We start from the raw sequence: 15,709 nt of genomic DNA, 5'->3' as shown, positions 1-15,709 counted from the left end.
ATCTCTTTTATGTTACTGAATAACTTATAGCTTTTGTCCATAAGACTTAATTTGCTAAAACCACGAAATGAAAACAACTGGGGAAAAAAACAGTAGGAACACCTTAAGAGAGTGTGAGAATGAGGGGATCTATGGATACATCAAATCATTAACCCCACCATGCCTCATGTTTTCCCAGCCTTTAAAAGGCCAAGAGCATTAATAACAAAGAGGTAGACAGGCTTACTTAGGTTAGCAACCCCTGTTCTCAAGCAGGACTAAATTAAACCTTGGATAATTTCACAGTAAAGAAATCTTCAAACATACGTGATTTAAAGAGTACACTGCCTAGTTCAAGTGTTTGCAGTTCAAATAAAGCTTTATATGGTTAGGTCTATATGGAAAAAGAAGGCTTTTAAGCAAGCAATTCTGTCCCTTGGTTCAGCCAAGTGTCTTGCAGAGATAGCGTTGTTCAATAGGCCAACCAACAGTCAGTATCCCCACCAATTCTTCTTAAAAGTCTCGCCGACAGGTGACAGGTCAAGAGAATAAGGGGCTGGGTTGGGCTTCTATGGCAGGAGCTTTAAAAACTAAAGGACGGAATGTAAGTCACCTTCTTCCATCTGGTAGGGAACCACTTTCCACTATACTGAAAATACAACTTTTAAGGTACTCTCTGTATCCTGAGAATGTCTTTGAAATCTTGAAAATGCTTTCTTGGTGGAACCAGAGAGAGAGAGAGAGACTCAAATAATGCACTGACATTAGACACCTTGACATTAGACACCTAATGAATTGCAATGGAGAATTACAAAATAGCATGTCTTATATGTAATTTATTTAAATTATACGCACTTTCTAATGAAATAAAATCTTAAAGCGTATTCCATTCTATGTGAATCTACAAACACACTGAGTGTTATTTTCATTCTCAGTATCATGTATCAGACAAGAGATAGCTCAACTGAGCTATATAGTCTCATTTTTGCAATACAATCTGTTCATAGGCAAGACCATTTATATGCTAAGCCTTCTATATGCAAATAGAAGTGACCAATATACTGAAATTAAAGTAAATAACATTAAAATGATATATTTCCATCCATTTTAATCCAAAGTTTTGAGTAACAATGTAAAACATAACATCACCCTTCATTTCAACCCAAATCTCAAACCTCAGGACTATTTATTTCTTCAAATTGTAGGCTATTTATTGTCAAAATTATAATCCTCTGGTATGTTCTTTAACAGATGAAATTAGTTTTCTTTCCCTAGGGAAATGTCAGACTATACTAATATCCAAGAAATACGAGTAAATTAGTTTAATTACTTCATGTCGATTTGATAAGTCACTGCTCTTTAATGTAAAAACTGCCACTTGTAATTAATGACTACTGGCACTACTCAATTGATCAAATGTCTAACACACATGAAACATTCAAAGAAGCTCTGTATATCTTACAGCAGTTCAGTGGAGAAGTCCTGTCCCAGGGGCACATAAATCTGTAGCACAAGAAACCTCTGGATCAGTCCGACTGGAACGAGAAGGGAGAAATGTACATAACTATGTATGTTCACATATAAACAAGTGCGATCACATGCCAACAAGCTGAAGCTTTTACATTTCAGTAATGTATAAAACTGCCCATGAGTTATAACCTGACTGTGAAATCAAAAGAAATTCTCACAACAGATGCTAACTTTTAAAATCCCATCTATAGCCTTGGTAAAATTTTTATGAAAATTTTAAACAATAATAATTTTTATTTACTGTTTTTATTAGGTTGCAAGAGAATGCACATTGAGAGCTGCATTCAACAAAGACATATAAAATTGAACTATAGATTGTCATCAAGGAGACTATAAAAGCATGTGGCAATTCTTTTTATTCACTGACAGTTTTAACTGTACTAAACAACTTAATAAAAAACAATAGCTCAAGCAAAACAATTCTAATTATGACAACCATAACTGAAGCCTTCATGAGCCATATTTAATTCATACAGTTTTAAATGTGTCCACATTGAGATAGATGAAGGAACATACTCTTGTTTATAATGCCACTGTTAACTGAAAGGATATTTAATTAATTTAATACTCACTAATTAAAGAACTGATAACTTTTATTTCTCATTTATCGGTTTCATCTGCTTTAAAATACTTGCAGAAAAACCCATCCCTGTAGCACTTTTGAGAGCTGAAGTCTACAATTGCTTCACAAAACAATGGACTTTATCTTGCCCATGCCAGACCCATTCACTTAGTGCCTTTCCTCCCAGGTTTTGAACTTTTTACTTGATCTCTCAGTTACGCTGCTCTTCACAGATGTTTTAGTCTCACTACCTCCTAAAAACATGCCTTTAAGGATTTTTCCCCTCCTGGAGTAGGACTTGGGTGCAAGACTCTCCTACAAATCTATTTGTGCAGGCCAGCACATGGGGAAGCAATCTTAAGGAAGCCAACTAGCCCAAAAAGCATCTCATTGTCTGTCTCTTGTGACTTTGTGGGCTGTATTTTTGGATAGACTTTGTTATATAAGGACCTTCTTCTGGCTCATAATTCCTTTGGGGGCTTGTTTCACAGCATTACTAAGCAACTTCAGTTCCTATATTTAATCATAAATTTAGTTCTAAACAATAAACTGATTTGATAAAATTTGCTTAATATTTTAATCAATGCATACAGCAATATCTTTTACTGAGGAGTAATAAGTTAATACATTGCTCCAGAGAATCTAAAAATAAGGGCCTTATGGGGCCTGACCCTAAAAAAGTCTTTAGAAATCTAATTCTACCATATTTATGGGAAAAGCGAGTGAGACATGCAATCAGAGTATGGGACTACAAAATCAAACCTGCAAGATAGCAAAATAAGGCCAATCTAAGTATAGCATCATCAATCGATCCCCCCCCCATCTTCCATCGATTGCCTCAGTTGTGTTTTTCCACTGCACAATGGCCTTTGTAAATACAGTTGAGTGAGCACCAGGAAAAATAAAATCATAATCTTTAAAAAAAAACTCCCTAATTTGTTACAAATCTCACTGAATCAGCACTGTTCTCTGCAAATATAAAGGCGACACATATAAGGCTTTTTTTGTATGAACAATTTTAGATATGAACGATCCCTGCCCTTGAGAAAAGAAAGCTTTCCACGTCTACTTTCTCAAATACAGAAGACCTAGTTTCCACAGGGCTTCATTTTTATGATTAAAAGAAGTCTGACAATACCATATGGTGATGATCTGACAAAGGAAAAAGTGCTTTAATAATGTTTGACATCCACTGGTCGTGTGGGTCAGAAATGCTAAACAGACGTATAGTAATATCTTTTCCAGTTGCTTGAAAATTTTAACTGACTTTTCATGTCTACATTGTATTTTAAATCTCCCTCTTTAAGTAATGAGGAAAGTAGAGCAGCTATTAGTCAAAAAATGTCCATCAAGTACATAAATTTCATTTAAAAAGTAGTCTTTTTACTGAAATATGAATGTTTCTGCAGTTTTATAACCTACTCTGTGCCTGAAATGCAAGAATTTTAAGGGGTCAGGACTTTTTTCTTTTGAGTATTTTAAAACACATATTCACTGGCAAATGTGCTATTTTTAGCATCAGGTTTTAAAACAATGGTTTTATGGTTGTTTCATTAGAGCAAGTTAAGAACTAAGAATATATTTAATAATAGCAATTCCCGGGACTTTGCCATCAACACTAAGAAGTAATGCAAAATGTTCCTACTTTTAAGATATAGTCTCATGACTGATTTTAATACTTGTTCATTTTAAAAGAAAGACGGACCAATGGAAACGGGGAATCTAGGAAGAAAATGGGAAAAGTGCTATTACACTGAGGGATTACAATGAATGTTATGAAATAAAATGTGTGTAAGTTGTTAGATAGAAAATTAATTTTCTCAGTACACTTTCACCCAAACCACAATAAAAAATAAGTGTCTGTGGAAGGGAGGGGGTATAAAATGAGATTTTCCATCTCATACATATTCTGTTAGTGTTATGTTGTCCAAAGAGTTAAGATGAGACTACAGGACGGCCACCTTTTACAAGTGCCCTGGTAACTGATGACTGAAGTGACCCTGTAGCTCCTGCTGCCGCCCAGGCACAAACAGTACACTCACGTGCACCACTCTCCCTTCCACATGGAAAACAGGAGGTAGTTTTGCCTTCATTATGGGTTATTCCATTTTGCTTGGATGCAGTAGAAAATCCCTCTTGGCCCCTTTATTTTGATCTATAAAATGGGGCTAATAACTTAAAGCTGTTATCTCACCAGGTTGTTTGTATGCTGTTTGTATGCACTAAATCAGGTCCTCGACAACCGTTCACTCAGCACCGACTTTGTGCGAGGCTAACATGCCAGGGGGCCTTGCAGGAAATCAGACAGACATGGTCTCTGGAACCTACGTTCTAATTCCAGGAAGTTTTCAGGGGGCTACGAACAGATACACCCTGTGTCCTTGGATTGATGGGGATGATGAATGAAGGCTTTCTTGAGGAAACAATCCTGGAATTTTGCTGGGAAGAGTAAGCAAGAATCGACTAGGCAAGGGGAGCAGAGAAACACAGGAGGAACAAATATTCAGACAGAGGGAATACTCCATTAGTAATGGAAAGAGATGTGGCAGACTGGCTGTTCTCAAGGGCCTGCAGGGCTGGAAGGACAAACAGAAGGGAAAGCAGCAGAAGGTCATTCTGGCAAAGTAGCCAGAGACACAATAGTGCAGGGTGGGTCATGTAAAGCACAAAGGTCTGATTCTAAAGTCAATGGGATGCCGCTCCTGTATTCATCCATTTAGTCTATAAACATTTATTGAATGTCTCCCATATACCAGGCACTATTCTAGGTGAACAAAATACACTACACTGTCTGGTGGTGGAACTTCCTGATGATGATGAAAAGACAATAAATACACACAATACGCCTAATAAATGTACAGCACGCTAGAAGGGGGAAAAAGCAGAGCACAGCAAAATGGATCAAGAACAACAGCAAAAGGCTCTACAAGGTGGGACAGGGCAGGATGGGCCTCCTTGAGACTGTCACACTCTCACAGGCTGGAAGGAGTGAGAGCGATCCAGTAGCCATCTAGAGGAAGAAAGCGCTAGTCAGTGAGCAAAACCAGTGCACAGGTGCAAAGGCCACGTGTGAAAATAGCAAAGCGACCTCTGTGACGGAGCAGAGTGAGCAGGAGAAGAATCAGAGGTGCTGCAGTCTGGTAGTTCACAAGGCATCAGATGCTGCAAGGGCTCACAGGCCGTTCATTTCACTGGGAAGATCAGGATCTCCTCTACAATGTAGAAGGGTCTGTCTGGCTGCCAGGTTAAAAACAGACTTAGGGAGGCAAAGGTAGAAACAGAGAGGCTAACTGGAAGACGGTTTCAGTAACTCCAGTGGATAATAATGGTGGCTTGTGCCAGCATGGAAGGGGGCAAAACTGTGGTCCAAAGATCTCCAGTGACCGACTGAAAGAGGGAGGGGCAGGGGGTGAGAGGAATCTAAAAGTTGCTGCTCTCCACAGTTGAAAAGATAAGTTGCTAACAGCTGAGACAGAGCAATGTGCAAGAGGGAAGGGACACATTTTAGGAGTAAAGACCAGGAGTTCAGTTTTAGATAGATTACATTTCAGCTGTCCAAGAAGATATGTTACCTAGGTAGCTGAATATACAAGATTAGAGTTTGACAGAGACGACTGAGCTGGAAATGTGCATCTGGGAGTTGGACAGTGGTGGTATTGAAAGCCAAGGTCCTAGAGCTGAGAACCACAGGAATAAATGTAGACAGAGGGCTAAGCACTGAGTCTAGGGACGGTGCAGCATTAGTTGGGGTGGGGAGAGGAGTAAGAATCAAGAAAGATACTAAGGAGAAAAGAAAGACACTAAGAAGGAATGCCAGTGAGTTAGGAAGAAAAGTCAGGAACGTGGAGCATCCCAGAAGAAGGAAGTGTACTAAGAGAAGGATGCCAACATTCTCAAACACTGCTACTACTTTCAGCATGATGGAATTAGGAACGGAGAACTCGCTGGTGACCTTGCTCGCCAGCACACTTCTATTACCGTGGTGGGGTCAAAGTCATCAGAGCATTTTAAAGAGGCAGTCATGATGAGATTTATTTTTAACAAGAACACTGCAGTAGGGACAGGGAGAGCCTCGGGAGAAGCTCACGAAGATGACCTGTCAGTTGAAATTGATACGTGCACAGGCCTTGGACTGAGATGTCACAGTGGTTTCAAACCTGAGCTCTGAGGTGCCAATCCTCGGGGAGGATCTTCCACATGGTTAATGTGTATAGATGACAGAGCAGTTTCCCATAATGCATCCCAGGGTGAAGGCTAGCAGGATCTACCTACTTGGTCAGTTAATGACTTACCTGCATCTCATTAGTAAGGCCAGCGGAGTTACAGTGAAAAATTATAACCCAAAGTTTAACAATGTCCTCAAGGTTCTCAGTGTAGCAAACGTAACACATTTGGTGAATATCAGAAACTAAGGCAGAGATTTCAAATTGAAAAGGTGAGACTCTGCCCCTCTAGGAGAGCACCATGTAACACTTTTCTCTTTCATAAGGTGCTAAATGAAGGAGTTTTTGTTGTTTTTTTCCATTTTTCTTTTTTACTTTTCTAGCAATTCTGAAAAATTAAGTGAATCCAGAAATATTTTAAATGTGAATGTACTTGATTTCATTGTTAAAATTTCTTCATAAGTACCTTATAGAGTTTGGGATCCCTGTGGGGTACCTTGTGTCAAGTTTGCATGAGAAAATGGATGTTTACTCTTAAAATAGGAATACATAATGGTAATTGAACTTAATTTAGAAATGCTAATTCAAAGTCAATTCTCAATTCTAGCTATGTCATTTCATTTGAAATTAACCATAACATGTTCACACAGAGAAAGTACTTCATACTAGTAAAAGGAATTAAATTTCTGTGACCAAAGATTCCAAATAATCTCAAAGGCACTGGTAGAGATTCAACCTTTAAAACAGTTTTGTTTGTTTTGATTGTTACAGTGCTCTGTAGGCTTCAGAACAGATTCATTCATGATTACCAAACACTGTATAAGAAATACATTAAGTCTTCTCTTTCCTCCAATTAAAACCATCACCCTTTCACTTCAAAGAGAAATTATAAAACATTAAAGTTGATTTATTTCTAAAACAAAAAATAAAGAAACTTAAGTAAGAAGTAAAGAGGAACTTGTCCATAATAACGACCTTTGGAGGGGAGGAATCTTTCTCAAGTTGGTCTAAGGAAGGTTACCAGAGCAATTTGATTTGTCAATAATGTAGTCAAGGCACAGACAGCATTATGTGCAAGCAAGTCCCAGTTGCTACCAAAGCTGCTCTGACTCACAGCCGCCTGCTACGTGTAAGAGCAGAACTGAGCTCCAAAGGCTTTCTCAATGTCTGAGCTATGTTTTTGAACGGAGATCACTGACCTTTTTTTCAGAAGCATCTTTGTCTGGGTGGACTTGATTAGTAGCTGAGTGAATTAAGTACCTGGGACACCCAGGGGCTCCCATACAGGCAGCTTTTATAAGCCACTGATGATAAAGCAGAGAGAACAAAAGAAGCCACACTGGTTTCTGGCTTAGAAAAGAATCATGTTGTAAATCAAAAGTCTCTCTCTCTCAAAGTCCACATCCTTAAAAAGATGGACGATGCCTCTCATACACAGAACAAATGCAGTTTCAGACATGAGTCCTTGGTTTAACGAGTTCACGTCATTTACAAGCATACATTTATGCCAACTTAAAAAACAAAACCACCGAAACCAGGAACTATGAGGAACCGAAGGAGCCTTGATAGCACTACTAAGTAAGAATTCAACTGCGGTTCAAACCGCCCATCGCTCTGAGGGGGGAAGATGAGGCTGTCTGCTCCCCAAAAGACAGGGTCACTATCTCAGACATGCTACATAGAGTGACAGTCTCAGACATGCTACAGAGAGTCACTATTAGTCCAGATTGACTTGACTATGAGGAAGCTACGCTTTTAAAATGGCAGTAAACCAATGAAAGTTCTTTTTGCAATGATTGTGACCCTCCTTGTCGTTTTAATTCTTAATTTAAAAAGAAACACTGGAGGGACACTTTAAAATAAGTCATTTTCCATCTATAACTCTGATGGTTAGTTCATGTCTTAGAAATCTAAAATATGCAGTAGCTTTAAATTATATATACAGGCATCAAGTCTAAGAATGCATGGAAAATTGAATTATACTAAAACAAGTATCGATTCTCCGTAGTACCTACGACATAGTAGGCACTCAATGAGCATTCCTAATGAATGGAAAATAAATAGATAAGTGACGGATCTAAAGGAGACCTGACTACTTTGTTTGCTAAAATTACTATTTTTAGTGAAATCTACATCTCACACACAGGAATTGTGGGAGAGTGATGAAACTTTTAAGTTCAGGTCACCTCTCAGGTTCCTTTGACTTCAAAATGCTGATCCTAGTTCCAAAGCACATCATTATGTCCTTTGAATTTTTTGCTAAATCATATTTATCTATTAGATATAAATATTAGCTTGTAATAGTCCTAAATTACATGAGTTAATTTGTCTCTAATCCCTAATGTGCTATTTTTCATAACATTTTCTTACAAATCCATATACCCTATCATTTAGAAAATCCTGAGTATTTCAAAGCTTAGCCTAACATCTGATTCCTGAGTGAAGCATCAATCTCAGTTTATTTGTAAAAGAGCTATTGTGAAGATTAACAGACTAATGAATTTAATATACCTGCTAAGTCCTTGCTATACAGCAAAAATGTTAGACTTAAACTTCCAACCTTTTAGTTAGCAGCCTCGTGTGTATTACATTTCTACCACCCAGGGCCTCCACCACACCTGAAGTTCTGAATTCAAACTCGAACTCCCTGCTCTGGAGTTGGTGCCAATTTACAGCGAGCCTATCGAGCAGAGTGGAACAGCCACTGTAGGTTTTGAGGTTATAGATATTTACAGAATCACAGTCTCCTCTTTCTGCAGCGGAGCACTTGGTGGGCTTGAATCGCCATCCTTGTGTTAGCTGTGCACCATGCACGCACTATACCATCAGAATTTCATTATTAATGATCTCCAAATTAGGCTTCAAAGTACTTCTGGATTTCTAATACACACTGAGACAGAATACATTTCAAAAACCTACCAAATGTAGAACAAAATTCTTTACAAAGGCCAGACTTAGTGGACTAGTAGAGATGAAATGAATGCCCATGACTCTGGCCCTGAGATATGCTGTACACATGGAACTAGAGCCACTCCCGGAGGCCAGTCATCTTTGGGATTAGATCAGAACATAAACAAAATTAATAGGGAGTACTGCACTTTAAAAGAAAAAAAAAGCATCTATTTGAGACTAATTGGTCAACATTAACCCTACACCCTAAACCACAGGATAGGATAAATTATCCTATCATTTATACAGAAAATGTGGCCCAAATTTGCTGTATAAACGATTACCCAAAACACAATACAATATATATTTTAAAAGCCCTGTACACAAAGAGATGCCAGTAAAAGTTATGCCTAGATGTGCCTGTTTTTGATATGTAACAATACTTGAAGGATCAAATGTTAAGTTTCAGTATTAAACTCTTACTTACGGATTTGCTTATTCTCCTTTGGTAATTGAATTTTGTTCGTTTGGCTGCTGCCTTCCAGGACAAACACAAAACTTTTAACTTCTTTATCAAACTCCTACAGAATGAAAAGAGATAACTGAAGCACATTTCATTTTACTATGTCTGTAGCTACAAACTCACAGGAAAAAGTCCCTAGAAAAGACAGATCATTTGGGTGTTTAGAAAAGATCGTGATTTGCTGAGCAGGCATGATGAATGGAGAGGGAGCAGAGTAATTCCGAGTCTTGTCTGGGAAGTGAAGGAAATGATAGACTAGAGCTTCCGGAAGTGAGAGAAAAGACAAGACAGTGAATGATCAACAGCCTCAAAGTCATAATGACTGAGACCTTTATTTAGTAGGAGTAACTGAGCAAGTAACCCGAAGAATTAAAGATTAGGATCTGAGAGGGATATTTCAATATCTGAGCAATTTGGAGGCCCCACAGTTTGAGGTCATAAGGTCCAGGGTGTGACACTAGGAATCAGTGGAGAAATAGAGTAGAAGAAGTCATTCAACATGAAGAAATAAAGAAATCCTCAAGTATAGGGAATGTAGCGATTTCCGCATGGATACCATAGTCCCCCAAACCTTCCCAGGTCTGAGAATACAGAGAAGCTTTGTGTCAAGGTCTTCCGCCACCAAGGAGGCATGTCTGGGAGGGCTGCAGCCCACGATGTTGTGAAAGGGTTTGGAAGGAAAGAACGGGGAAACGGCTCTGATAACCGATCAAGCCCTTTTTTGCTAGAATCTGCACTCAGGTTTCTTCTCCGAGTTCCTAACACTTACTTTCCAAATCACAGACGGACTGCCAAGGATCTTCCATTTTGCTCCAGGATTTTTTCCCTGAGCACTAAAGATTTCAACGAATGCACCTCCCTAGAAAAACAAAAAGAAAATTCTTAAGTGAAAGACAAAGCCGAGGAGGTAATATTATCCGCTACAGTCTATACCCAGTGTCCCAGGTGTGCATCTGGTGGAAACATGATCCCTATCATCACTCCTGCTTCTTATTTTGATTATATCAAGCTACAAGATCTAAGCTACTATTCTAATTTGGAACACCTTGGACTAAAGGCTTAAATATTTTTAAAGTACGATAAATGAATGATAATGTCATGCACAGCTTACAAATCTCTCCAAGTGTGGGTGTCATGTGGTTGGCATGCACAGGTCATGCTTACAGCACATTCTAGTCAACTCAGACCAAGCTCAGTTCTCAAGCCAAACTCAGCAATCGAGTCCATTCTGACTCCCGGTGACCCTATAGGGCAGGATACAACTGCTGCTAAGAGTTTCTGAGGTTGTAACTCATTAGGGGCGTAGAAAGCCTCGTCTTTCTCCCACATGCTTAATTCTCACGCCAGGCCAATAAGTTCTGACAGTTTTCTCTGGCTACAGACTTTCTAGTCATACTGACCTGGGCTCAGAATCCTGGTTTGGTCATTAACTAACTGCCTGATCTTGAATCATCATCTGTAATTTAGGTTGTCGGATCTCAGAAAACAATAAATGTAGATCATTAAGCACAATGCTTGGCTCTCAAACCAGGGAAGAATAATGTCAATGAATAATATTCAAAAAGAGGGCAAATTAAGTATTTTAGGAAAAGAGCTTAGGAGGATTTCCAGAGGAAAGCACTTCTTATTGTGGGTGTCTCTCTAAGATCTCGTTATGTCTTTAATACAAAATAATTTACTCATGACATCCATACAAGAAAATCAATTCTTTTATAAAAAACATTTTATTGACATATACTTCATGTACATAACAATTTGAGGGCTTAAATATATTTGAAAAAATTGTGCAATCATCACTAAAATCAATCTTTGATCATTTCTTCATGCTCCTATCCAATGCTATTAGCTCTTCAGTGCCCCGCAACCTCTGTCATAACCCTATGAAAACCAGAAAAACAAATTCTCAGCCACCGAGTCAATTCCGACTCATAGTAACTTATAAGGCAGAGTAGAATTGCCCCTGTGGGTTTCCGAGACTATAGCTCTTTACGAGACTATAACTCTTTACAGGTGAAGAAAACCTCGCCTTTCTCCCATGGAGTGGCTGGTGGTTTCAAACTATGGACCTTGTGGTTAGCGGCCCAGTGCGTTCTCATAACCCTAAGGATCTATCAATCTAGTTGCTGTCTCCAGAGGTTTATTTCTCCTAGATTTCATTAAGTCATACCAAAAAAAGTCCCTTCAACAACAAATTAAAACAGATCAAGTTCAAGCTCAAAGAAAGGACAAAATATACATACTAGAACAAAGTTTAAATTGGTAAAGAAGGAAAACCAATGGTAAGATGCTAAATTTTAAGCTAACTTTTTTCTGCAATAATCTATTTTCCTATACATTCTGCCTGAGGACAAAACTATTCCCATATCTGGTCAACAGGCTGGGGAAGTTCTGTGGAAACTCGGTCCACGTGGCGCCTCTTCAAATGGATTTGGGGCTTTCACTGCCATCCAGAGCCTTCTGCAAGCCAGGTGCTCACAATTTAAGATGGAATATAATCCCTTGCTCGGGTCTTGTATTTCATTATTTACAATCTCTGGCTCACACGGGCCAGGTGGGTTTCTTCTGTGTAGACTTAGTTGGCACATCACTTAGATAGTTTCTTATTCTAAGACCCCAGGCACTGACTATCCTTTCTGACAGCCAGACACCACCTGCTTTCCTCACATTTTGCTACAGCACTCCCATCTTCTTCAATGATCACTGCATGAGGTCAATATAGAACAGGGTCAGATCATAAGAACCAACTGTTCTTAAATTAGGGTTTATGATTAAGTGCAAACTCAAAATCCATTCACATTTCTAAGGTATATAGATATTCCTGGTCTACGTGCCAACTTGCCAACTTCTTGAGAAATACTACTACAAGTAACCTACAGGGGACACTTGACATTTCTAATAACGGTATCACTAATCTAGCCAATGGTATCGAATTTCAAATGCCCGTGAGAAAGGGAAAATATACATATACAGGAAAGCTTATTAGACTGAAGGACATGGCACGTACACATATACCGATTAAAAAGTAAAGTGATTGAACACTGAGCAAACAGAGTGTTAGACAAAAGGTAAGGGCTTTTATAACTCTTGCTCACTGAGGCCAAAGTATGCCTGCAAAACTAATACATGTCACAAAATGCAAAGGAAATACGAAAATAGCAAAGATATGTTTCTAAGACCATGATACGGGGATAGCAGACATCCGCTTCTTCTCTCATAGGGCAAGAAAATAATCAGGTCTATAGACATGCTCCCTGCTCATTGTAAACCTGCTAACATGGAGGAACATATATAAAAACACTGAACACATTATTGAACGTCCACATGTTTTCATTACAATGTGGGGGGGGGAGTAAAAGCCAACCATTATTTTTGAGGGAGAGTATCATTTTTTTGGCAAGAAAGTGGGAATGTGAAATGAAGACTAAATGCAGTTTCTTTCTGTGTCAGTGGTTCTCAACGTTCCATGCCACGACCCTTTAATACACTTCCTCATGTTGTGGTCACACCTCCAATCATAAAATTATTTTCGTTGCTACGTCATCGTCTTAACTGTCATTTTACTACTTTTATGAATCAGGTGGGCGACCCCTGTGAAAGGGTCAATTGACCCCCAAAAGGGTCGCAACCCACAGATTAAAAAAAGCTGCTCTGGGTCCTATTTGAATTAGAAGCAGCACATGAACAAACTTGCCTGAGTTTTGGATAAAATTTCCAGTTTTTAAATTTTTCAATAATATGCAGATATTATTTTATCTTGTTTTAACAAGTGATCACTTGAAGTTAGGCCCTTAATTTCATACTGCTTTGGCAGCATTATGTGCAAACTGTGTGTGAGATAGAAATACTACAACTTGCCAGATCAGGTCATAATTCACTATGAATTTTAAATTTGAAGCAATTTTCTTTTAAAGAGAAAAATCCTTACACTTGAGGAGATCACAAACTCCCTCCCCATCCCAGCCCCCTGCTTCTTTTCGCATGCTTTTGTTTTCCAAATCCAGCACAGTGGGCATGTGTGGGTTTTATAGAGACATACTACTATCAAGTGACACAAATGCTCTAAAATTGTTCTAATCCATCTGATGATATAAAATGGGGTAGAGAAGAGAGAGCCAGAGAGTGCTTTGAGGACATTCAAGGAGGCAGGTAGCCTTTGGTGAAAAGGCATAGCAACAAAGTGGTGGAAGTCAGTACAGGCCTGTTTGGGGGACAAAGCAGAATGAAAAGGTGGACAGACTGTAAATAGAGTGTCACCTCCAGTGGAGCTGAGGGAAGGGCAGGAGACAGGATGGAGGCAGGACAGAAAGGGCGATGTCCCAAATGGAGGCAAGCAGGCTAGCCACTGGGATACACCCCAGGCGACTCAAGGTGACTATCCCAGTGTTGTTTCTCCAAGTCTGATCCTTGGACCCGACATCAGAAACATCAGAACTCATCACCTGTTAAAAGGGTATATGGACTGACTCCCACCTCTAGAGAGTGAGCCCCTAGATTTGGAGTGAGGTCAGGAGATTGGCATTTTTGAGAAATGCCCTCAGGTGATCCGAATGAACCCCAGTGCAATCTGGGCCACGAACAGCCCAGTTTGAAGGAAAGCATATGGCACAAAGCCAAAGCGCATATTTTCTCTCTTTATGTTACTCACTCAACGCATCTACGTAGACAACCCATCCATACAGCTGCATGGGCACCACTGCCCAGGCATTTGTTTAAAATCTTTTTTTCTGGGTCCTCTTCTCAAAATTCAGCATCAGATGTGGATAGGGCTGCTGACTGTCTGCATTTTAACGCGAATCGCGGGTAAACTGAGGTAAACTCACAAACGTTGGAAGGGGCTGAGCAGGACTGTGAACAAAGGTGAAATCGGACACCAACTGGTGGTGGTTGTTTCCCCTCAAAGAAAACGCATCCATTCGTTCCTTCGTACCCAGAAAAGGACCCTATCGGGGTGGGTGTCGGGTTTCCACTCGCCGGCACCCTGGAGGAGAAAGTGACAGGCGGGCGGGAGAGCCATTTCCGGTTACCTGGTACTCATTTTTGAACATTCCCGCAGGGGCCCGGGGCTGGCGGGGCGCCGAGTTCACGGCTTCCCGCGAGCAGCGAGAGCCTGCCCTCCGGGCGGGCGCCCCGGGGCCCGACAGCCAGGGCCGGGCTGCGCGCCGGGCCGCGGTCGCTCAGGCTCTTCTCAGCCCTCCGGCCCCTCGTCAGCTCCGCGACCGACCCCGGCCTCGCACCATCGCGGCCCCGCCTCCGGGGTCCCCGGTCCGGGGATCTGGTGCCCACGGGGAGCTACTGCGTGCGTCACCGACGTGACGGGCGGTCCGCGCCCAGCCACACACAACCGCCCCGACCGCCGGGGAGGGCCAGCGCGCGGCCCCGCCCCTTTCTGCTCGGAGTCGGCCCCGGGGCGTGGCCGACGTTCGGGCCGCGCCCATTGGCTCCCGCCAGGTACCTGCGCGTGGCGTCCTGGGGTTCTCGCCCACCGGCACGTGACGTTACGTGATGACGTCGACGTTACCCGGACAACCTAAGGAAGCTCAGGGGAAAGATGGGCCAACCACTTGTAAGGGAAGCTCTCCTGGGTCACCTCCCAAAAGCTAGACCTCACCTAGACATGCCACCCCGGGGGCGGGGCTCATTGGGAGAAGCTGTTAAGTCTCCTGTTCTCAACTTGTGATTGGTAGGCTGCGCAAGGACGGAGTCCTGTCATCTTGGAACACTCACGTGACTTCTGGTTCGAAGGTGCCCAAATTTAGGTTTGTTGAGGCTCTTCTAGCCTTTTTCACTGGTTGAGAAAACGGAAAGAAGTAGAAGTGCTTGCTTAATGGCCACTGCACCCCTTAAAAAGCCAAGGGTTGGAGCTCAAAAGATTACTACACACATCTGTTGGGTCAGACAGTCTTTAATCAACTATTGAATTACTTCATTTACTCCCCAACTCAGACGCACTCTCACCAGGTGAGTGTTATTGCCATATGTTTTTTAAACTAAGAAGTTTGGCTCACAAATGTTAACTGGCTTGTGTAAAGTCATGTGGCTAGGATGTTGGATGGAGTTGAGGCA

The 15,709-nt window shown here is 40.8% G+C and overlaps 1 protein-coding gene across 4 annotated transcripts in view; it reads right to left on the bottom strand.

Moving 5' to 3' along the window:
* CFAP20DC (CFAP20 domain containing) overlaps positions 1-15,005 on the bottom strand; it is a 276,940-nt gene extending 261,935 nt beyond the window's left edge. For all 4 annotated transcript variants that reach the window (XM_075549963.1, XM_075549964.1, XM_075549965.1 and 1 more), the window contains exons 1-4: positions 14,671-15,005; positions 10,416-10,505; positions 9,611-9,704; positions 1,442-1,514 (exon numbers count right to left, since the gene is read on the bottom strand). In XM_075549963.1, the coding sequence (XP_075406078.1) occupies positions 1,442-1,514; positions 9,611-9,704; positions 10,416-10,505; positions 14,671-14,691 (278 nt within the window). In that variant the 5' untranslated portion in view covers positions 14,692-15,005. The remainder of the gene's footprint in view (positions 1-1,441; positions 1,515-9,610; positions 9,705-10,415; positions 10,506-14,670) is intronic.
* Between the last annotated feature and the right edge of the window lie 704 nt (positions 15,006-15,709).

The sequence above is a fragment of the Tenrec ecaudatus genome, chromosome 5 (assembly GCF_050624435.1).
Source record: "Tenrec ecaudatus isolate mTenEca1 chromosome 5, mTenEca1.hap1, whole genome shotgun sequence".
NCBI lineage: Eukaryota > Metazoa > Chordata > Mammalia > Afrosoricida > Tenrecidae > Tenrec > Tenrec ecaudatus.
The sequence above is the reverse complement of the archived record's forward strand: the minus strand, read 5'-3'. Positions and strand labels throughout refer to the sequence as shown.